The sequence below is a fragment of the Leptinotarsa decemlineata genome, unplaced genomic scaffold (genome assembly GCF_025532065.1).
Source record: "Leptinotarsa decemlineata unplaced genomic scaffold, Ldec_3_MD MMD2_P_RNA_scaffold_12, whole genome shotgun sequence".
Taxonomy (NCBI): domain Eukaryota; kingdom Metazoa; phylum Arthropoda; class Insecta; order Coleoptera; family Chrysomelidae; genus Leptinotarsa; species Leptinotarsa decemlineata.
This window is the reverse complement of record NW_027412526.1, coordinates 5,484,435-5,509,275: the sequence shown is the minus strand read 5'-3', so window position 1 is coordinate 5,509,275 and position 24,841 is coordinate 5,484,435. Positions and strand designations below refer to the sequence as shown.

The window sequence follows — 24,841 nt, the reverse complement described above, 5'->3', positions numbered from 1 at the left end:
TTTTCAATTGTTGCTTGTATTTTATTTCGTTGTAATTTCAGTTTTTTTCGCTTAATATAATTGTTGTTTTTCAGCAAGTTTTAAAAAAAATTTATTGATTCTTTCGGGGATTTTAAATCATTTTATATCAAATTAAACACCAGAAGTCCAAACTAATGGAAAGCGCCATATCAAATGTGTGTTTTTCTTCAGAATATCATTAGAGCTATTATAATTTAGCCTCATGCTATGAATTTGCGTAGCAAAATTTCGAAAATTATAGTTGTGTATACATTTCAAGCGAATAAATTTAATTTTTTGTACAAACTGAAAAACTCACCTTATTCAATTGCTTGTTGATTAGTGACTGTTGTTTTTGATTTCAGATATATTTTTGTGAGTCCTTTCCGCGATTCATATGGGAGGAGGGTGATCATCTACGATACAAGTGAGTTATAGTTTTGAACGAAAAAACCGTATATTGAACGTGTTTATCGCCTTTACAGACGGTATTGAAGAAATCATCATATTTTTCATGTACAACATTTTTGGCACGAGTATGATGAGTTTTACTAAAGACATTTTTGTGGAGTTTTCATCGACCATTTTATATACACCTGTAACCATTTTATCTACACCTGTAAAAAGTTTTCTACTACAATTGCAGTTTTTCAATATAAAGAGTTTCTTTATGAATATATAGAATTTTAGTTGACAACGGCATATCCTCAAATAGTTACCCTTAGTCTAACAAAACAAATATAATAATACAAGAAGTCTGTCAAAAATAATTCAAAACCTGTGAAACCACGGGATCTTTTTCAATTCCGGAACCTACTGGAAAATCTGGAATGAAATTTGAATTTTGCAGGTTTCTGGATTACATTTAACATTAACCGAACGACCGATGGAAAAGTTAGTAAATCGTATTGAAAATAGAGTAAAGTATAATAAGAAAATCCGGAATGAAATTTGAATTTTGCAGATTTCTAGATTACATTTAACATTAACCGAATGACCGATGGAAAAGTTAGTAAATAGAGTAAAGTATAATAGGAAAATCTGGAATTGAATTTGAATTTTGCAGATTTCTGGATTACATTTAACATTAACCGAATGACCGATGGAAAAGTTAGTAAATCGTATTGAAAATAGAGTAAAGTATAATAAGAAACCAGAGGCCAAAAGCACATATCTGCTTTCATCTAGTTGCCTCTTCGAATTAAAGCTGCGAAGAAAGGCAGAAAGCGATTTTGCATCGAGCGATCGATATCGAAATCGGCTCTGCAAGAGACCATCATTAAAACCCTCATTGAATGTGAACAACTGAGTTAGTCACGACTACTTGATCTTCTAAAGACGCCAACTTAGTGGAACGCACGTCGAAAAAAGTGTTGCAGCTCTGGTGTTTCGCAACAGTGCTTGTTTGGAATGAATAACCAAAGTTTGAGTTTTTTGTCAATTTCATAGATAGTGTTTCTGTGAGGTGAATTTTTATTTTTCAAAAAATATTTATTTATTCATCAACTTCTATTTTGTCTCCTTCAAAGTAGTCTACCAACTTAACGGGTCCTTTAGTTGGATTTCCAGAAGATTTACAGGTCTTCCAGTTCGAATATCGTTATTACTGGAGACGATGATGATTTGGGTTTCCACTCTATTTAGTTTAAGCTCATTGTTAGCGTACCATATTTCAGCCTTATCTTACATTATTTTAAAAAATTTTTTTGTGATGACAAATAGATAACATTAAATGCATATGACATCATATCATAAGAGTATATACAGGGTGGGCCATCGAAAACTTGACATGGAGGTTTTGGGTACTGATCTTGCAAATCCGATTTTTATTGGGAAGGGGTTTTTTCCCCATTTACAGCGTCGTCACTTCAACCCCGAAGCAGAGGGGTGAACAACCCTTGGAATTTTAATAGGGATTAGGAGGCGAGTCGCACATCTTTTGAAATATCTTGTAATTTTCTAAACAGTGGTGTACATTTCTCTAAATTTGGACTTATTTGAAAGGGTTATTTTCGAGAATTAACTTTTTCAATATTGTCAATAGCAACAAATTGTTGTACGCCACTGCTCAGTTGGAATGTATATGGAACTCTTTCATTTGTTTCTTACGCTACTTTTTTGTTAATTTTTCAGTTCTTATCTAATAAGAGGATTATTACAAGATTGAATTAAAGCAAGAACTGAATGAAGATGATTTCGATCGACGCTTGCCATTTTGCGAGTTGGTTAGTGAACGAGCGGTGGAAAATCCACATTTTGTTTTCAACATTTGCTCCAGTAATGAATGTTCTGTTTTTGTTAATGGCACAGTTCATCGCCATAATTGTCGCTATTGAACTGATTCAAATACTCACATTTTTCATGGAGTGCATACTCGACGTCCATAAAAATTAAATGGGCTGGAATTTTTGGTGACCGTATTGTTGGCCCATTGTTTTAAAAAGGCAATTTAACCGAACAAATGTATCTGGAGCTTCTGAAAGATACTATTAATCCCCTTCTCACTGATATTATTGGAAATGACCACAATTATCGGGAGGATCTGTTGATTTTTCAACAAGATGGGGCTCCTCCGCACTATGCTCTGCCTGTTCGGCAGTATTCAGATCAGACTTTTTCGAATTACTGGATTGGGAGGCGGGGCACTATCGAATGGCCACCACGATGACCAGACCTTTCGCCGTTAGATTTTTTTCTGTGGTGTCATTTGGAAAGCAGAATTTACTGTACTCTTCCTGCATCACTCGAAGATTCACGGCAACGAATCACAAATGAATGTCGCAAAATCACTCCAAAAATGCTCCACAATGTTCGAGAACGTTTCCAGCAGAATCTCTATTATTGCATGGAAGATGGGGGTGCCCTTTACTCCTCTGCTCCGGGGTTGAAGTGACGACGATGTGAATGGGAAAAAAACTGTCCCCCTCCCAATAAAAATCGAACTGTCTGAGCGTTTTTTAGGATTTGCAAGATATCCAAAACCTCCAAGTCGAGTTTTCGATTGCCCAACCTGTATGTTAAAGAACAGATCACTAATATATATGGTAATTAGGAGTAGCCCCAAGACAAATCCCTGCGGAACACCATGTTGATTTTCCTGCATTTCCGATTTTCCTCTCTTTGAAGATACATATTGTTTCCTACCGGTCGAATATGAATGAGCCAGAAAAAGCGCAGGACCTCTTATACCATAAAATTACAGTTTTTCCAGGAGTAGGTCATTAGAGACACAATGAAAAGATTTCATGAGATCATATAAAATTGAAGCAAACGTTTCTATGTGAGGAATACTTAGAATATACACAGTAACTTATCAGAGAGAATCAAAAAGTATGTCCTGTGAAAGGTGAAAATACCCAAACAAGGTGATCAATAAAAACTCCACAAAAACTGACTTTTGTTCAACATTTGAGGTTAAATCATTATTTCAAACGTATCTACTAGTCTAAGTTTGAGTTTTTCAATGTATCCCCAGGTAGATTCGATCTTCAAAAATTCAACGGTAACGATTTGTCAAGAGCACACATCATAACGTACGAAACGCTGATCAGCGACGAGGACAACCAAATTTTGGGAGTAAATCATGTAGGAGATATTGGAGGGGTGGGACCTGGTTATTTGACGCTATTCTCCATAACAGAATTTGGATATCTCATCAAATGGGGAGAGGTGAGTATAATGTTATAAGTAAGCAGAAGATATTAGGACCATTCGAAAGATCGAATTATTTTACACTTGTACTAAACACTGTGTTCGTAAATAATAATAATGTGGATAATCCGCCGACCGCTGATCAGGTGGAATCCCTCTGGAAGGATACCTATGAACACCCGCAGCCACTCAACTTAGACACTCCAGCCCTAGCGCAGTTCGTAGCTTCGATAGCCTGAGCTCAATGAACTGCGCAACCCGATAACCTCGGATGACGTTCGAAGGGCCCTTGTTGGTTCCAAGAACTTTGCTGCCCCAGGCCCAGATGGGCTGAGCACTTATTGGTGGAAAAACCTACCAAGTACCCACCGCCATCTGGCCAGAGTTTTCAACTCATGACTGGATAGAGAGCAGCCGATTCCGGATTGGTTTGTCGAGGGGCGGACCATTCTTATCCCCAAAAGCGGAGATTTGTCGATTCCTAAGAATTACAGACTGATAACATGCTTGAATTCGTGTTATAAGTTGTTTACAAGCATTTTATACACACGAATACTCACCGCAGTTGACCGAGTATTCGAACGGTTATATGAGCAGAGAGGGTCGAAGAGAGGAGTCGCTGGATGTAAAGAGAACCTGCTCATCGATAGATGTGTAACGCAGGACTCGATACAATACAAGCGTAACCTCTCTATGGCCTGGATCGATTACCGTAAGGCATTTGATACAATTTCGCATGAGCTCATCTTGCATTTGCTGAGATGCCTTGCGGTACCCGACAACCATAAAATCTGGTCAAGCAAGAGTCCAAACAGGGTGGGTCACTTTCAGAAGGGGTGTATTTCATGGTGATTCCCTCAGTCCCCTTCTCTTCTGCATCTCACTATTGCCATTATCCGTTGCGCTCAGAAACACTCGAGAGTATAACTGTGGCACCCCCGGAAACCGAAGGCACAAGGTCACCCATTTGTTTTATATGGATGATCTTAAACTTTATGCCTCTGGAGAGAAGGATCTCCATTAGTCCTTGAGGGTGGTGGAAGAGTACACGCATGCTATCGGTATGAAATTCGGGATAGACAAATGTGCAATGGTCCATCTCAAAAGAGGACGATGCGAGGACTACGGAGAGGATGTGCAGCTCGTAGATGGAAGCATCTTACACCATCTGGATGCCGGAGAGACGTATGCTTATCTCGGGGTGAAACAACGCCACTCACAAGAGGTAACAGCAGTAAAAAACTCTCTCCGCGGCAAGTATTAGCACAAACTTCGACAGATCTGGTCATCGGAACTGTCGGGGAAGAATAAAGTTGCTGCAACAAATATGCTTGCCGTTCCAATCTTACTCTACTCGATTGGAGTAGTCAAGTGGACTCGGGAGGAGCTGTATCAACTCGACGTAAAGATCCGAAAAATGATGCATCTTTATAGGAGTTTGCATCCCAAATCGTCCGTTTCACGGTTGTACTTTCTCCGACAACAGGGAGGCCGTGGACTTTTGAGTTTGGAGTGTCTACATGACACTCCAAACTGCTGGATACAGCCTGTAAAGTCGTCAGTTCGGATCCCCTTCTCTGCATAGTCCGTGACCATGAGAGAGCAGGAATGGAGCATTTCTCTTTAGGGCAGCTGCCCGAGCAGCTGATGAACTCAGTATAGTTTTCGACACTGAACGAGGTGACCACAACTTTGTCAACGAGTTGCAACTTGTTCAGCAAAAAGCTCAGATAAAAGCCGCAGAGATCACCTCACTTCTGCGGAAACACAAGGATAAGCCAATGCATGGGGTCTTCTTCAATAACATTGGAGACCCTGAAGTCGGAAACTGAGGGGTTCATCATGGCTTGCCAGGATGGTGTCTTCAACACCTTAGTCTACCGCAATCACGTGATGGGTATAGAGGTTGTGACCACCAGAGAAAACGATATTTGTCGTTTAGTTTTCAGCTCTTGGCGAGACGAATATCGTCAGAAAAGAGAAGGAAAAACGGATAAAATATCGAGATTTTCTTTTTGAACTCCGCAGAATCTATCCAGATCATTCTGTCAAGATGGTTGTTCTGATTATTGGAGTCCTTGGTGGAATGATGTCATCTCTATTCTCGAATCTTAAAATCATACCGGCTTGTACTAAGGCAGAAATCTTAGCCGCACAGATGCAGAAGGCTGTCATTCTTGGCTCACTGCGCTTGCTCAGGGTACATGATTCTCGGACCAAACGATCACTTACCCCACGGTGTGGGGAGTGGTCATTGGTTGATAATGACCAGCGCACACTACGGTGAAAAATAATAATAATAATCGTCTTTATTGTTACCCAGCTGTAATTACATACAAATATTTGAATAAATTAGAGAGCTAGTTGCTGACATAACAAAAGGCGAAGTTCAACTCAGCACAAGTGCTACTGAGTTGTTCTTCCACTCAACCTCAATAAAACCTCAATAAAATAATAGTTTTACTGCACAGTGAGGATTAGAAAATTTATGTAAAAGCAACTACTTTTCTGGCTATTATCCTCCCAGATAATCTTTGTCATCTCCGCGAATGTTTTTCGTTGTACAACAACAGGACCTTGTTCAAGTTGATGTAGTGATTACTGGTTATAGTATATTACTCCTCAACAGTGCAGGGTTTTTAGCACTAATCTGGATAACATTACAACGGGAAAAACTCAGTTAATTAATGAAATTACGACTTTATGCCACGAATGAGGTAAATCTACCCATGTCATCGATGACAGTGCATTATGGAATTAATTCGCTTATTTGATTCATTCCCAGCCATGAGAATCTTGTTCAAGTGGAATCAATTTAATTTTCAATCAAGCTAGTACCTCGCTTCATCAAAATTCCCCCATATTTTTCAAACTGGACAGTTTACTGTATCTTCTTCGTTTTTTTTATTGTTTCATTTATCAGTTTCTCCATCTGTCATTTCGAGGTTATGTTGCTACTTTTCTGAGCACCATGAATTCCTAGTAGAGACATTAGAACACAACCTATTGATTTTTTTCTTCTGTTTCAGCAATCATTCCCCTTGAGACACAAGGAGATAAATTTGATTAACGTACCAACAGCCGTAAAGTATATTTATGACTTTGCTGTGTCCCTCATGAGTCAGAAACTCAAAGATAGATTAGTGGTGAGTAGATATATAGATTGTGTTCATTTCTTCAACGTCAGCGTCAAAGTTTCAATATTTTATAGTGCGAAAAAAAACTGCACTTTCCTTGCTAGTACGCAATTTTGCCTCATGTGAAAGAGCTATTTCGAAAAATTGTAACGTTTGAAAGAGTCGCACAATAGGCAGTGCATTTCAAGCCAAAGAGTTGGCAACACTAGCTGATTGATCTTTAAAAGTGATAGTTGACCGTATCAAAACTGACAGGAGACGTGTCAAAACCTTCAACTGTCTGTTACTCAGAATAATAATAAGACATAGAGGTGCCATGTCCATACCAATACAATACATATGTTTTGAAACGGATATCGTACTATCCTTTTCTGTACAACTTCTGGGCGAGGGGAAAGTGGAAGGTAATGAGGGTTTTGGAGAGTTTGTTTACATTTGAAGTTGAAGTTGGACCATAAAACAGTGGCGGTTGGTTTAGTTGATAATCGGAGGGATATTATATATTTATGAAATAAAACATTTAAGGTGAAAATGTATTCTGTTTAATAGTTCCAACAGGACATCTGATTTATTATTATTGATCATCGAAATGATGCCAATTTTTCTACCACCTACTAGATTTTTATTTATGTATGGCTTTATAATAGAGCGCGTGGTTTACTGGGTTAAAATTAAATTATTTCAAATGAACTAATTCATAGCAATGATAAATGTTAACTTTAAAAGTAATGAACTTTGCTTCATATAATCAGATGAAGAAATTTGTGATTCATTCTCAGATTTGATGAACAAGCGGTACGGTTTGTGAGGTCCGATATAAAGAATTTTCGATTAGAAATCATGAATATTTATAATTACGATTGAGGTTTGATATTATTATGTGATATCATTCAAAATTGGTATCTAGGGTTCTTTGTAGATCGACATTATGTTTTTTTTCAATAATTCATGCTGAAGAATTCTATAATTACCAAAAATCATTAATGTAAATGAAAAAAACTGTATTCAAAAATGAAAAATGTGTTTTTCATATGTGTGTCATAGGTCATATTCATTCTGTGATCAACAGATTTAAAAGCTTTCTACTCAATGTTCAGTTTGTATACTAAATAGTTATTCTTGTGCAACCGGTGTTAAATCTGTTATTGCTCACTTAACAACTAACTTACGTCACACAAAGAATATGATTTCCGTTTTAGTTTGTTGGGATATGTCAAATAATGAAATAATATAAACCTAGTTTCAAAAACTTTATTTATGAGAATAAGATCATAAAAATTATCATTCAAAACATCAAAAATATCCCCATTCATACGGTCCCTAGATACTAATTTTGAATAAAATCATGATTTCTAATCGAAAATTCTTTATATCGGATCTCACAAACCGTACCGCTGGTTTATCAAATCTGAGAATAAATCACAAATTTCTTCATCTGATTTTATGAAGCAAAGTTCATTACTTTTGAAATTAACATGTATCATTGTTATGAATTAGTTCATATGAAATAATTTAATTTCAACCCAGCAAACCACGTGCTTTATTATAAAGCCATACATGAATAAAAATCTAGTAGGTGGTAGAAAAAATGGCCTCATTTCCATAGTCATTATTAATAAATCAGATTTTCTGTAGGAACTATTCAAACAGAATACATTTCACCTGAAATGTTTTATTTTATAAATACGATATCCCTCCGATTATCAACTAAACCGACCGCCACTGTTTTATGGTCCAACTTACGACAAACAAAGTTATGCTGCCTTCAATATAAGGACGGTAAAGGCCACTCTATTGGCTTGTGTTACTCTGAGGTCTGTTACGTTTACCCTCAGTTACTCTCAGTTATACGTCAACTGTCAGTTTTGTTGCGTCAAATGTCATTTTTTGTGCGTGAACTATATGTTGAAAATTTCTCAAAATGTAAAAATTTGACTTGGTGATTTTGAACATCAAAAACTAACATTTTTCAATAACGTAACGCCGGGAACAACACTGATTCATTCAACTAGTAACCGAAGAGCAATTGAATTGTTCATTTTTATAATGCTAAACAATTTCCTACAGTGGCTGTGGGCTCTCCCTGTGAAAAAACATCATCAGTAATTTTTTGGGAGAGTCAACAAAAATTTATCAATTTGATCTCTGTCTCAAAGTTAAACTGCATGAGACAGCTGAGATTGTGAAGATATCAAAAGAACGTATTGGCTTCATATTGCATGAGCATTTGAGTATGAGAAAGCTGTGTTCAAAGTGGGTGCCGCGCGTGGTCACTGTTGACCAAAAAAAAGAACGTTTTGATGATTCTGAGCAGTGTTTGGCAATGTTTAAACATAACGAACCGGACCACTCGATGTTATGTTGATGCTCCCAAGCTGAGATCATACACAGGGAGAAACACTGGTTTAGAAGGGAATTCATGCATAATTCTGCATACATGCTGTCCAACAATGTATTCAGCCAAGCTAGCGTAGAGATACGCAGCATATGGAAACCCACAATTAAGCAAAAAATGGCCAACTTCCGCCAAAGGGTCATCTACTGCATTACCGGTGAATAATTTTATATGATATTAGACAATGGAAGTCCTAAATTCATCATGGAACAATCACCTTTAAACAAGTATGAGAATCGCTTTTTCGAGAAAGCTTTTTCTTCCATACAGTGATATGAATCGAATTTACAAAAAAACTGAACATGAAAGTAGTTTTTTAAACTTCATGTTCCCATTATCGAGCGTGTGGTAACCCTACAGATGAGTTGATGGGAACAGAAAAATTGGAAAATTATGAAATCAGTGCCAACAATTATGTTGGATGGACTAACGGAGTTATTGAAACTCATTTCAAAGAACACTGTCCACATGTTGTTACAATTATTTTGAAATTCGAAAAATGGTGGAATGTATAAGAAATGTAAACATTGAACAGTGAAAAGAGTCCCGTTTGAAACAGTTCAATGTTGTCTCTTCTATGAACCACTTTTAGAAAAATTCCATTTGTCCTGAAAAATACATCGAGTGAAAGTAATACTGGAATATTCACCATTTTATATATGAATAGGTGAAGATACATAATTATTTATGTCATTTAAGCTCAGATAACTTTTTGAATTCTTACTGAACTATTGGAATTGTTTTCGAATTTGGATATGTTGACAGCTTCGGTATAAAGGTTAGGTTAGGTCACCGCAACCCGCAAGGGTTTGTTGCGACTCACACCAATTCATACGCTACCAAATAAACTCAGCTCCTCAATGAAGCCGATTAGTTTATATGGTGAGTAGTTTTTCAGGTTAGATGGTAAGAGTGCGGCTCTGCCAAACTCTGAAAACCTGATTCAGTCCACAGCGGGGCAGGCATAAAGTATGTGCTCTGCTGTTTCATCATTTTTCAAACAGAGGCGACACACACTGACTTCCGACAGTCCGAATCTCTGCGTTAAATGGTTCAAATGACAGTGATCTCAGAGAAGTCCTGTTAGACATCGTAGTTCATTCCTACTGTAGTTCAAAAACTGTTTGGTTTCAAGCTTCGAAGGGTGAATGAACGCCTTGGAGGGAGCCAATCCTGGAAGGTTCTGCCAGAAGTCCATAAATCATCTTGCCATCCAGGTGTTCAATCTCTGTTTGGCAAAGCCTAAAGCGATACCAATGGCAGGTTCTGGTCCGATGAAGCTCTGCTTTCAACATCCTCCTTTGTAAGGGAGTCAGCAGCCTCATTGCCAGACACAATCTGTTGAGTCTTTTTATGAAGGAAAGTCATTTTTGGCAATTTGCTACCAAGCCAAAAGCTTCCAACGCCGCTTGACTGTCCGAGAATATGTTTTTGACATTTTCATGAGGTTGTATTCTGAAAATATCTCCGCTAACAATTCAATAGCATCTACTTCCGCTTGAAATACAGTCGCATAGGCCCCTAGGCAGGTTGATATCTCTGTCCTGGGTCTGCGATTGAAAACACCTGCACTAGAACCTGAAGGTGATTGCGATCTATCTGTGAACCAACTGTCTGCTCTCAATTTTTTCTTCTCCTCCAGGATTCAGTTCTCTCTACTCGGGAACAGTTCTGTATGAGGCAGTTCGTAGTTGACAATTGGAGGCATAATGGCAGAGGTCATCCCCAGATTTCTGTGACTTCCAGTGTCAATCAGCATTCTATCGAGACTATCTTTCCAGAAAAATGTGAAGAGGAGGTTAATCTGACGGTGTGGTACTGATGGTACCACAGATGGTCAAACAAGCCTGCCTCTGTAAGCCAGAGAGTTTTGCCTGAGCCATTTTCTGTAGAGCCTTCGGCCAACTACCAACTGCTCCATACTTGACCATTGGTTTGATAATCATCACATAAATCCGATGGATTTATTTCGGTATGAAATGTGGCTTGTAAGTTTATCTAGTTTCCACAACTTGGATATATTTTTCATAATATGTTCTGATACTGGATGCAAACTACTCCTTAAAATGAAGACGGCATTTAAAACTTCTCCTGGTGTTGTCGAAGTTTTGATGTGAATACTTTCACTGAGGACAAAAATGATGTCTTTGGGCAAGACAAATGATCTTTTGTGTGCAATCCAAGAGGCTTCTTATCTCGTGTCTATCTCTGTTCTGCAATGAAAAGTAGATAGTGAGTTGGTCTTCATATACAAGAAAAAAAACAGTGGCTCTAATATACTTCCTTGAGGGGTCCCTATTTCGATCTATTCATTTTCTGATAACTGTTTAATTTGAGCAATACGACTCCGATTCGTCATGAATGATATTGTTGTATATGAAACTATTTTCCAATATTCTGACCTGATTAAAGTTTTGAATAAAACTGTTTATGTCCTTTCTCAATGATTGTTATCTATGAAATTCAAATCGACATGAATGTTTTCGATTAACTTGAGTTGTTTGAATAAACATCACACGTAGGCTTGAATTGTTGAGTAAAAATAATCATTGCGAAAAAAAGATTCATTCTAGTTCGTGTTTCAAAAAAATATTCTTCTTTTTTTGAAGTTTTTTTGTTTGTAATAAAACGTATTGTAAAAAGTGAAGGTGCCTTAGGTTAATGCTAAAAGTAAGTACATTTTATTTTTTGGTTGTTAAATATTTCATGTCTTTCAATAAATCCACATATTTGTGTCGTTTGAACTGATTTCCTTCGATTATAACAAAGTAATCAAGTATTATACCCCATGATTTTATTCCTATTCCCGACAATATCAATCATTCACTCACATTTAGAATATCAAGTGCTAGCGTGCGGCCCTAAATCATTTTTACAACAAATGAATTTTGATCAATTTCTCAACCAATTAATTGAAATAACATCGATTATACATTTTCTGTAGATCTTTATTTCTTTCTTTCCATGAATATCTCCTTCAATGACCTTGTACCTTTGAGGACTAGACTCTGATAAACCTTTATTCTCAACATTTCCTCGATTTCCTTTCTAAATACTGGATCTGTTTTGGATAATTTCGAAGAGTGAACTGTTCAGTTTTCAATTGATAGATTCATGTTTATTGTGACAGAAGAAGTTGAGGGCCCTAAATAGTTCCATTCGTTCCCCATCGATGTTCACTGATTTTTTATTCTTCGAATAACAGATAATATTAACGAATTCAACCTCAGATAATGGCAATAGTACCAGAGATATTGTTCAGACTGCATTTGCGATCTATGGTTTTTTTTACGGAGCTGGAGCAATGCCCTAGAGTACTATATCAATACCGTGTTGCAACAGAGTACCCTTTATTATTCTATAGTAATTTAGAGTATCTAGAGTACCTGAAGTAGTCTATGATACCTAGTACCCTACGGTACCTTAGAACCCTGTAGTACTGACACAATACCCTATAGTACCAGAGCAATTCCCTGTAATACCCGAGTAATACCCTTTAGTACCAGAGTATTTTATGATGCTCTATAGATCCAGAGTACACTATATTATCCTATAGTATCCCAAAGTACCCAGAGCACTTAGCCTATACAACCTATAGTACCCTGCAGTATTCTAGTACCCTGTAGCACCAGAGGAATACCTTATAGTACCAGAGCAGAGCTCTATAGTACCCTATAGATATAAGCAGCAAACTGAATTTTTGATATATTTTATTATTTATGGAGCTAGAGCAATGCCCTATAATACCAGAGCAATATCCTGCACTACCAGAGTGAAAGCCTGTAGTACCAGAGTACTATACAGTGCTAGTCAAAAGTCCCCTCCCCCCCTCGTATCTTTGGAACGGGTATACTTATAATAATGAAATTTGGAGTGTGGAAATAAACGGATGTAGGCTTCTTAACTGGTCATAACAGGTGACGCAATAGTCATAAATGACGTCACAAGGCCACTGTGACCAAAAATTTTAAATGGGACCCTATGGCAAGTGACAGCTCGTTTGAAAGGTATTGAAAATACCTATTCAGTCATACCAATTTTGTTTGGGTTTCGGCTGATTTTGATTGATAAATTGAAGAAATACGAAAATTATTGTTTCGCATTTAATTAATAAAGATTTTAAAGTACGCCTCTGGTTCATTGTCAAAAAGGTTGACGTGTTTGAATTATCTACTTGTCAAAAGTGTTTATACCTTGAAAATTTACCTAAGCTATTGTTTAACGAGACGTTTAAGTGTTTACATAGGCAAAATGGTACGTACTGTAGCCGACAAAGTAGCAGCTATCTTAATAATTGGTGAATGTAGAAACAATTTCCATGCAGCGGAACGAATGTTTAATGAGAGGTACCCCGATCGCCCTATATCGAGGGTTTATTTGAGGGAGCTTCTTCGGAAGTTTGAAGCATCAGGTAGTGTTCAAGATGCCAAACGATCTGGTCGACCAACAATTAGTGATGACAAAAAAATTGACATACTTGGAGAAATGGTAGTGAACCCTACTTCTTCCACAGCCCAAGTTGCGTCTATCTGTGAAGTCAGTCAAAGGACAGTACATAGGGTGTTGGCTAAAAACAAATTTCATCCATACAAATTAAAAATGGTGCACCAACTTTCAGATGATGACCCCGACCGAAGACTAGAATTCTGTGAAACTATGTCCGATAAAATGAACCAACAACCAGGCTACATACAGACAATTTGTTTTAGTGACGAAAGTACTTTCTTTCTCAATGGAAATGTTAACACTCAAAATGTGAGGTATTGGAGTGACACAAATCCTCACATCTTTCGTGAAAAACATACTCAATTTCCAGAAAAAGTAAATGTTTGGGCAGGTATTTTGGGAAACCACATAGTTGGGCCTTTTTTTCTCAATGCTAACTTAACCGGTGAATTGTATCTGGAGATGTTACAAACTGATATTGAGGCGTTAATTCTTGAAATTCTAGAAGATAATCCAGATGAATTCGACAACTTGGAAATAACGTTTCAACAAGATGGTGCTCCTGCACACTATTACGGTGCAGTAAGCCGTTACCTAGATGAAGAATATCGTGGTAGATGGATTGGACGACGAGGTTCGATCGAATGGCCAGCTCGGTCACCGGACCTTACACCATTAGATTTTTTTCTATGGGGGTACTTGAAATCTAAGGTTTACGCTACAGCACCTGACAGTATTGCCATTCTGAAACAACGAATTGTTGAAGAATGTAGGGCAATTTCCGCTGACACACTGGGACGAGTACGACAAGAGTTTAGCAATAGGATGCATTACTGCCAGGAAGTAGATGGAGCACATTTTGAACACTTATTATAAGAACTGGTTCTTAAATCTTTATTAATTAAATGCGAAACTATAATTTTCGTATTTCTTCAATTTATCAATCAAAATCAGCCGAAACCCAAACAAAATTGGTATGACTGAATAGGTATTTTCAATACCTTTCAAACCAGCTGTCACTTGCCATAGGGTCCCATTTAAAATTTTTGGTCACAGTGGCCTTGTGACGTCATTTATGACTATTGCGTCACCTGTTATGACCAGTTAAGAAGCCTACATCCGTTTATTTCCACACTCCAAATTTCATTATTATAAGTATACCCGTTCAAAAGATACGAGGGGGGAGGGGACTTTTGACTAGCACTGTACATATGTTTCCCTCTAGTATCAGAGTATCCTATAGTATCCTATAGTGCCCTATAGTACTTAGGGAACCTAGAGTAGCCTATAGTACTTGGATTATATACCCTATTGCCCTATATTTACCTGACTGAATTTTCGATCTATTTTATATTTGTGTTGTGCTGATTATTAGTTATGTGATGGAATTTGCCGATTCTATCTGATAAAAATTCATAGTAACAGTTTATAAACAAGTGAATGAAGGAGCTATTTTATAACGAAACACGCGTTGCGTTTTTGTAAAACTGTTTTGTGAAAGTCTTGAAAATATAGTGTTACTTGAATTAATTGATGATTTGTTCCCAAAAGATTTTTTTATAATTAATAATTAGTTATTTTTTGTCTCACCGCAATCATGTCTCGTCCATCGTGTTCACCAGATTTGCCCCCTGCGGCCTTTTCCTGTTCCCAATATTCAAGAGATCCTTTGGAGGGAACGAAGTAGAAATTGATGAATAAATAAATGTTTTTTGGGAAAAATAAAAATTCACCCTATTTTTTGAACACTCCCCGTATTGTAGTAATCATCTGTTTTCCATCAATCAGCTATCACTGCCCTACGAACGACAACCCTTTAAAGTAAAAAACTGTGTGAACTGAAGATTAACGAGGTCTTACCTTTCGCCGGGGGATTTCTAGCAGTTATGTTTAGGTTAGGTCCAAAGTGAGTGGGTCTATTCGACCCTCCACCGCGACCCGCAAGGGTTTATTGTGGCTCACACCTATTCACAATCGACCAAATAAACCCAGCTTCTCAATGAAGCCTATTAGCTTGTATGGTGAGTGGTCTTTCAGGTCAGATGGTAAGAGTATGCCTCTGCCGAACTCAAAAAACCTGATTCAGTCCCCAGCGGGGCAGGCACAAAGTATGTGCTCTGCTGTTTCATCGTTTTCCAAACAGAGGCAACACACACAGTTTTCCGACAGTCCGAGTTGATGCATATGATGATTTAAATGATACTGACCAGTAAGAAGTCCTGTTAGACATCGTAGTTCATCCCTACTGTAGTCCAACAACTGTTTGGTATCAAGTTTCGAAGGGTGAATAAACGCCTTGGAGTGAGCCAATCCTGGAAGATTCTGCCAGAAGTCCAAGATATTTGAACGGGTAATATATAATCGAGTATACAATCACGTGGACTCCGTAATAATCGACCAACAGCATGGCTTTATTCGTAATAAATCTACCATTACCAATTTATGCGCATTTAGTAACATTATTACGGATGGAATAAAAAATGGCTATCAAATAGCCATCAATAGATGGCCAAGGCATTCGACAGAGTAAACCACGAGGTTTTGATCCTGAAATTAAAAGCATTCTGTTTCACAAACAACACACTTGATTTCTTTCACTGCTATCTATCCAACAGAATACAGTTCTTACAATTCAACAACGTATCTTCCTTCAAATTCACCGCTACTTCGGGAGTCCCGCAGGGCTCGATTTTGGGACCTCTCCTGTTCGTGTTATTGGTTAATGACATTTCTAGGTATATCGGACATCTCAATTTCTCCTATATGCCGATGATCTCAAGCTGTTTGGAAGAATTGAAAGCAAAAAAGATTCTGATATGCTTCAAGATGATCTCAATAATCTATCTACTTACTTTTCAGTATCTGACCTATCTCTCAACGAAGCTAAATGCAAAATGATGAGTTTCACACGAAAGAAGTCACTTACTATCAAGGAATATTTCATTAATCATACCAATTTACAGTGAATCAATTAGATGAGAGATCTCGGGATCATTTTCACTGGTGTGTTCAGTTTCTCTGGGCACATTGAATACTTAGTATCTGAATGTTATAGAAAAATGAGCTTTATCTTGAGATCTAGCCTTGAATTCAATCACGACACTTGTTTGTTACTCTTTAACTCCATTGTTCGTTCTGAGCTGAAATATGGTTGTGTCATTTGGGATCCAAAGACCTTTTTATATTCTGAAACTATAGAAAAAGTCCGGAAACGATTATTAAGAACACTCTTTTTCAAAAAACACAATGTTTGGCCTTTATTTATATCGTATTCTAGCCAATTACAAGAATTTAACATACAACCATCGAAAGACCGCCGTGAGTCCTCGGAAGTGATTTTTGTTTTTAACATTCTTAGAAAACTGAAAGTACCTGAAATTCTCTGTACTATTGATTTTATTGTACCTGATGTAAGACTGAGAAGAAGAGACAATCTATTTCGTATCTCAAACAATTTGTCTCTTCTTCAACAATGTCTCGAAACAGTTAACAAAATGGCGAGGAACTGTGAACTGGATATATTCAGTTGCTGAATATATGTTGCTGTATAGCTGCTGTTCCAATGTTTTGACAGAATTTGAATCAACGAACTTAGGCGTGCGGAGCGTTATAGAACAGTGCTTTCAAAAAATCATTCTACAGCGCCATCCAGTGGCGAGTTACAGAAAAATTGATGGCCTAAAGACATTCTCTATGAAAAATTACTCATACATGTCAAGTTTTATCACGATCGGTTGAGCGATATAGAAGTTTATCACTTACCAACCAAGTAACCAACAAACATCCATTTTTATACAGTGCTTTTCAGATAAAAGTATCCACCTTTAATAACTTTTGTAATACTGGTATTTAGAAAAAATCCAAAAACACGTCAATTTATGTTGGAAGGGGCAAGCATTATGGCTTATTTAAACTTACTGGAAAAGCCACCCCCTCACCCCTAGCATCATCCCTTTTTTTTTAAATTACTTCTTATATTTTTTATGTAAAATTTGGATACTCCTCTTTGAGCTGATTTCAAAAATGTATAATACTTGTAGGTTAAAGAGGTTGGTTTATGAGATAAACAATTTTTCTTTTAATAGCACAAATTTTACTTATTTTTTACTTTCACCTTATTTGCCTGTACTAAAATGGGTTGTACAACAGTTCAAACTCTTTAATCTGTTTAACTGTGCTATTTATTCTACTTCAAAAATCCAAACAACAAAAAACTCTACTTTTTATTAAAGTTTGACATTGTCAACTAGAATTTGTAGTCACTATTGATAGTGTACTTTGATACATTATTTATTTTGTTTCGCTGAAATGGTTTACTCTTTGCAAGAAAGAATTGAATTTGTAGGTTTATACTACCAAAATAATAATTGTGCAAGAGCTGCTGCTAGAATATTTAACGAATTACATGACGGAAGACATGTAACTCATAAGTATGTAATTCAACTGATGGAGAAATTTACCACAACAGGGTCTGTTTGCAATAAAGTGCATAAGGGAGAGGGACTCGTAAATAACGAAGCAAGTCAGCTTAGAGGCTCAACAACCCCAATCGTTGTCAACAATAAGTAGAGCGATCGGTGTTTCATCTTCTACAGTTTTCCGAGTTCTACATAAATTCAAGTACCACCCATACAAAGTTAAGTTGGTGCACGAGTTGAATGAAGATGATTTTGATCGTCGTCTAGAGTTTTGCGAATCAATGACGCAATTTATCAATAACAATCCACAATTGTTAAACAATATTTGCTTTTCTGATGAATGCTCATTTTCATTAAATGGCTTAGTAAATAGGCATAATTGTAGATATTGGGCTGAAAGTGATCCACATATTATGCGTGAATTCCATACACAACATCCCCAAAAGTTAAACGTTTGGTGTGGTATCCTAGGTGACCACATTGTCGGTCCTTTCTTCATCAACGGAAATTTAAATGGTGAATCATATCTTGAGTTGCTCAGGGAAGGGGTTGACCCACGTATTACAACAATAATAGAAAATGATGATAACCTTTCCGAAGATTTACTGGTATTTCAACAAGACGGAGCTCCCCCACACTATGCTATGCCTGTCCGACACCTAGGTCACCGGATTTAACACCCCTAGACTTCTTTTCATGGGGGTATTTAAAAACAAACGTTTATGCTACCCAACCAGAATCTCTGGATGATTTACGAGAGAGGATAGAAAATGAATGTCGACAATTAAATCCAGCCGTATTAAGCAATGTCAGAGAGGCATTTCAAAATAGATTATACCATTGTATGGAAGTGAATGGTACTCATTTTGAACACTTATTGTAACTTCATAATAAATAGCACAGTTAAAAAGATTAAAGAGTTTGAACTGTTGTACAACCCATTTTATTACAGGCAAATAAGGTGAAAGTAAAAAATGAGTAAAATGTGTGCTATTAAAAGAAAAATTGTTTATCTCATAAACTAACCACTTTAACCTACAAGTATTATACATTTTTGAAATCAGCTCAAAGAGGAGTATCCAAATTTTACATAAAAAATATGAGAAGTAATTAAAAAAAAAGGGATGATGCTGGGGGTGAGGGGGTGGTTTTTCCAGTAAGTTTAAATAAGCCATAATGCTTGCCCCTTCCAACATAAATTGACGTGTTTTTGGATTTTTCCTAAATACCAGTATTACAAAAGTTATTAAAGGTGGATACTTTTATCTGAAAAGCACTGTGTATTAGATGTGTCTGAAGCTATTCACGGCCATTTTATTATTTACTGTTTTATATTGTAATATTTTATATCGATTTTAACTGTATCAATGGTACTCAATGAATACTATATGTAAGGAACTTTTGAAAAAACTGTACATCATGTGTGTGAAAACCATTCTGTTTGTTGTTCAGTATGAATGAATTTCTATTCTAATTTCTATTCTAATCTTCTTGCTATCCAGGTGTTCAATCTTTGTTTGGCAAAGCCTAAAGCTATGCCCATGATAGGTTCTGGTCCGATGAATCTGCTTGCAGCACCCTTCTTTGCAAGAGAGTCAACAGCTTCATTGCCTTCCAGGCCAGTATGGCCAGGAATCCAGACCAGCAGTAATGCCTGGATCTAAATTTACATGATTTTCCTGTCATTTTCCAGGTACACGCTTCTCGAGATCGTCTTCACGAAAAAGTAGACAAACGTTGTCTTCCCCTAGAGTTTGGTGGAGAAATGCCAGCCAAAGAAATGATTGAGATGTGGAAGGAAGAGCTGGCAGCCAAAAGAAAACGACTGATGTCTCTCGACGCGATGAACCTCCTCAGCGATAGAGGTATAATCAGAAGGAAAAAACCTTCCGTCCAGGACGATGAAGGAAGTTTACCGGGGAGTTTCAGAAAGCTGGAGTTAGATTAAGTAGGAGTTAGGTACATAAGTTGTTGTTTGTTAGACTGAAATAGATTTGGCAGGTTACAATTTGAAAAGCGTAGTACAAATATAGTCGAGAATTTTGTGATACGAGTGTACAGTGCATTTCTTCAATGCCCCCCCTTTAATTTTTTGAACGAGTCAACTCAAAACATTGAAATTTGGGATAATGAAATTACTGCATGAATACTTATTTTGAAGTGAAATTGAGAAATGAAACTTTCAAGATGGCGACTGGTCGCCATCTGGGAAGAAAAATCAAATAGAAAGGGTGTCTTGTGACAAATCTTTTTGAAGCTCCTGACGAATGCTTCACAACCCTAGAATATAATGGCGAAACTTTTAATAATTGCCTGAATACATTGACATTTAACTACATAATATGAGGTAATTAGCTTGAGGTCAGTTCAGAAGATGCTCGAAATGGTTGCCTTGAACTTCTTGACATACGAATAGCCTATCCGAACACAGTAACGTCAATATCTCAAAAAATATTCATTATTCTCTGCAGTATATCCAATATTGAAGCAGGTTCAGTTTAGTACATTTTTTGCTTCGAATAGTCCCATAAAAAAGTCCAAAGGTATCGAATCTGGCGAGCGGGCTGGCCATTCTGTAGGACCTTGACGGACAATCCAACGACCGGGAAAAGTAGTATCCAAAAAGTTTCTTGCTTGTCTGGAGTAACGTGGTGGTGCTCCATCTTATTGGGATACAAAATCCATATCGACTTTAGAAGGATTCGCTTCGACGATTTCAGTAATGAGAGGGTCAACAGTAGTTTCCAGCATAATCAAATACAGTTCCTCTGTTAAATTTTGATCAATAAATAGAGGTCCTACAATATGGTTTTCTAATATTCCTGCCCTAACGTTGATTTTTTCTGGATATTGGGTATATGTTTCCCAGAAAAGAGGGTTGGTGTCACTACAATAACGGCAACTTTGTCTGTGAACACTGCCGTTTGAAAAAATGTACATTAGTCACCAAAACATATATTTTGGAGGTAGGTAGGATACCTTGCAATGGTTTCCGTCATGATTTCGCAGAATTCTTTTCTTCGATCAGGGTCATCTCCAGTTAATTGGTGTACCATTTTAATTTTTTCTGGATGATACCTATTCCTCTTCAAAAGTCTCCACACAGTAGAAGGAGACACCTCACAAACATTCGCGACGGAATAAGTAGATTGTTGAGGATTTACTACCATCTCACCAATGATTTGCACTAGCTGTTCTTCCGGAATGGACGGATGACCTGGGGGCTTTTTGTTATGTACACTACCAGTAGTTGTGAATTTGGATACAAGTTCCCTGGAATATTTTGTACAGATATGACGATTCGGAAAACGTTCATTGAAAATCCTTTCGGCCTCGTGAAAGATACGCTCGCACAGTAAATAAAAACCGCTTCAATTTTTTCTTCCAATGGACGAAAATTGATCATTTTAGAGACTGTTCACGTGGTACCTTTCTACTGGTAGAACCGAAAACTAAATGAGAATATCCTAACTGAACAATGATATTCATTGTTGTTCCGACATTTTTTGACGTTTTTATATGTTGGAATTGTCATATGACAGATAAAAAGGAATATTTCTAGAAATATCGTGTTTGTCTTCAGGAAATTATTATTATTAGTATTCGTCAGGAGCTTCAGAAATATGTGTCACAAGACCCCTCTTTCCATTTAATTTTTTTTCCCAGATGGCTCCCAGTCGCCATCTTAAAAGTTTCATCTGTCAGTTCCACTTCAAAATAAAGTATTCATGCATAAATTTCATTATCCCATATTTCAATTTTTTGAGTTGACCCCTTCAAAATAAAAGGGGGGGACATTGAAGAAATGCACTGTATGACGTAGAATTCTTAATGCATACTTAAATGAAACTAACAAATCAAATTGGAGCAGTTGATGTTTTCTCTCAGAAAAATTATGATAATCTTAGGTGAACACAGTTGATAAAATTTGATTTCAATATTCACTATAGCTGCTTTCAGAGTCAGAGTCAGAAATGCTTTATTGTTGCTATATTGTTGACAAAGAAGGCTTGAGAACCGAAACAATCTGAAACTTAACAGTAGAATGAAGGTCAATTTGGCTTACAGGCAATGAATCAACTTTTGAAAATAATATTTTTCATTTAGAAAAATAATTATCAAACAATTTTTTCATTGGGTGTGACCTCGGTGTTTTCGGGCTCCAATTTTGGTTTGATTATTAAAATATTGGAACAATAGACCTGTATTATAGTGGGTGAAATACCTATTCATTTTCTATTGACGACCTTTCAATGTTATGTTTTCTCTATATGCTATGAGTATTATATTATTGTTTGTACGTGTATTATTATTATTATTAGTATGTATTATATTATCGTATTTGTGTATTTTAAGTGTAATCAATGTATTATGGAAAAGAAAGATTTATTGTTAGATTTAAAAGATTTTATTTTGATGGTTATTTGATGCCACTGTATTCATCACTTCGACTTAATTACTATTAATGAACATTCAAAGTCACTGACTTATGTGTTACAGGTAGTAGAATTAAATGGAATATTCAAATTCAGACGTCTTTTCCTGAATTCCTTTTGAGAACCCCAAGAATGAATAAAAAATTCTGCAGATTTCCTTTGCGGACTCGGTCAATATAAAAAGAAAATTAGAAAAATTGTATATCAATTTTCGATCATACAACGACGTGCGTTTCGATTCCTTTGCCATCCTCAGCATAATAAATAGTGAATCTGAAAAAATGAACCTTAAATGTTCAAGCCAGTCTCAAATATACCTACACAGTAGGTTGAATGGACTGATGCCTGTCAGAAAACAACTACTCCACTGGCTAATGTCACGAACGGCGTTGGATTATATCCGACATGCGTCAGTGCAGGAATCTTCAGAGAAAATTTCGTGCATATGCAATTGGCAATACAACTGAAAGAGTCGACCTTCAATTGTGGAACGTGCACACTTGCAGACCGGTTTCAGGGTCCTTAGCCACTCGTCAGTGCAAGATAGTGATCATCATCGACCTAAAGTCAATGACATTCCACAATTGAAAATTGAAATTCTTTCAGAGTATTTCATTTCTGGTCTTAAGTTGAAACGAACAACGAAAATGTCACGCCATCTAGTGGGCGGGGTACTAATCAACTGCATATCAGAAATTGTCCCGATTTCTCTGAATAAGGAAGAAAAAAACTTTCTTATTAGTCAGTGGCTATGCTATGTGCAACGAAACGCAAGATCTGACGGAAACATCGCCGCTGTCTGTGAGAGTGTACAGGGGCATCCGAGGCAGTCGATTTCGCGTCGCTCAAATGCTCAAATTCAAAGTCCAGCGTGTGGCATAATTAGAAAAGAAAGAGGTAAGTTCTGTTCTATGTTTATTCACTAGACACTATGCAAAATGAGAAAAAAAACCATCAGAGAAATATTGATGCCCTCTTCCGAAAAACAAAAGTAGACTGGCAAGGGTTTGAATACAAAAACCCCAGAAATGGTGCGATTCTACACGTTAATGATATACAGTTTCAGCAGCATTAATTCCTTGTTCGTTAGATGCTATTCTTTCTGCATAGCATCCAGAGAAGAGTTGGGTATTTTGTTATTTATAAACAATTTCGAATCAGAATATCTGGTTTTTCAACATTTGCATCAAGAAAGGAGTGTTTTCAAGATCCATCCAACTGAAAATATCGAATAGAAGCCAGGCAGCACAAGATGGCATAAAAATAGGAATAATGAAATGGATGAAAGAATTGCGAAAACTGGAATATAGTTAGAGGGACAAGGCAAATACATACCTTAAGGTAATACACACGGAATTACTTCATAGTTGTCATAATATACAGGGTTGCGCAAAAGTCCGGAATAAAATTAATATCTTTTTAATCAGTATCTTGGGAAAAAAAAGCTGAAAGACTTCAGTTGATTTCACGTTGTACGCATTTTTTGGCAATGAAATGAAATATTTTTTTTCAACCCCTTAGCTGCAATCTTCCCCAACTTTTTTTTTCAAATGCAAACCTATGTCGTATATGGTCTCATTGAAAAGCTCGTAAAAAATGGAATCCGACCATATTCTTTATTTTTTTCCTCATGCGGTTACCACGAAATGAGAAAAAACTCTTAAAACCAAAAAAGTTAGAAATACCTACTTAGTGCTATCTACGGGTGAATTATCGTTGCAAAAAACAAATAAGTGGTGATGATGTACATTGCTCAACAATTGCTAAGGATCACCAGTACCTACTTTCTAAAAGTTTACAAATTTTGAGAACAGACCAACCGGGCCAGGCACCACAACGAATTTTATTGATTTATGTGTAAAACTGATAACGTAGTGTAGCATCAACATTCTGTGGATTTTATTTTTTCACCAAAAACTTACACATAAAATCAGTTCCTTCCTAAGCAATTGTTGACCAGTGTACCTCAAAAAGAGAAAAAGGTTGTTGCATTTTTTGTACCAAAATGAATGCACTGATGAGAACTATTGTCTTGACTGAGTTTTAAAATTGTGGCATTTCTGGGTGAAATTGAAAATATGTATGTTTAGTTTATCAATTGGGTACCTTCGAAGTGTTCTTTTTCAATTTGCTAAACAAAAATGGTATTGTGGGATGTAGGGATAGAATGCGGAGTCAAAGTGAGGTGTGTACTTTATTTAATGCAAAATAGCCGGAAAATCACATTTCCCAGGCTACTGTGAGTAAGATCTTGAATTTGAAGAACATGGTATATTGAAGGACTTGCCAAGAAGTGGCCGGCCACATGTTTTGGACGAAGATGAAAAATTGGACATTGCCTTATAACAAGATATTAAA

General features: G+C 36.8%; 1 protein-coding gene across 4 annotated transcripts in view; it reads left to right on the top strand.

The window, feature by feature from the left end:
* Positions 1-22,442, top strand: part of Cralbp (Cellular retinaldehyde binding protein) — a 46,331-nt gene extending 23,889 nt beyond the window's left edge. For 3 of the 4 annotated variants that reach the window (XM_074172668.1, XM_074172658.1, XM_074172672.1), the window contains exons 4-7: positions 366-431; positions 3,480-3,669; positions 6,681-6,797; positions 19,741-22,442. In XM_074172668.1, the coding sequence (XP_074028769.1) occupies positions 366-431; positions 3,480-3,669; positions 6,681-6,797; positions 19,741-19,995 (628 nt within the window). In that variant the 3' untranslated portion in view covers positions 19,996-22,442. Of the gene's footprint in view, positions 1-365; positions 432-3,475; positions 3,670-6,680; positions 6,798-19,740 lie in introns of all 4 variants that reach the window. The other variant, XM_074172665.1, reaches the window with a different exon arrangement.
* Positions 22,443-24,841: the final 2,399 nt, after the last annotated feature.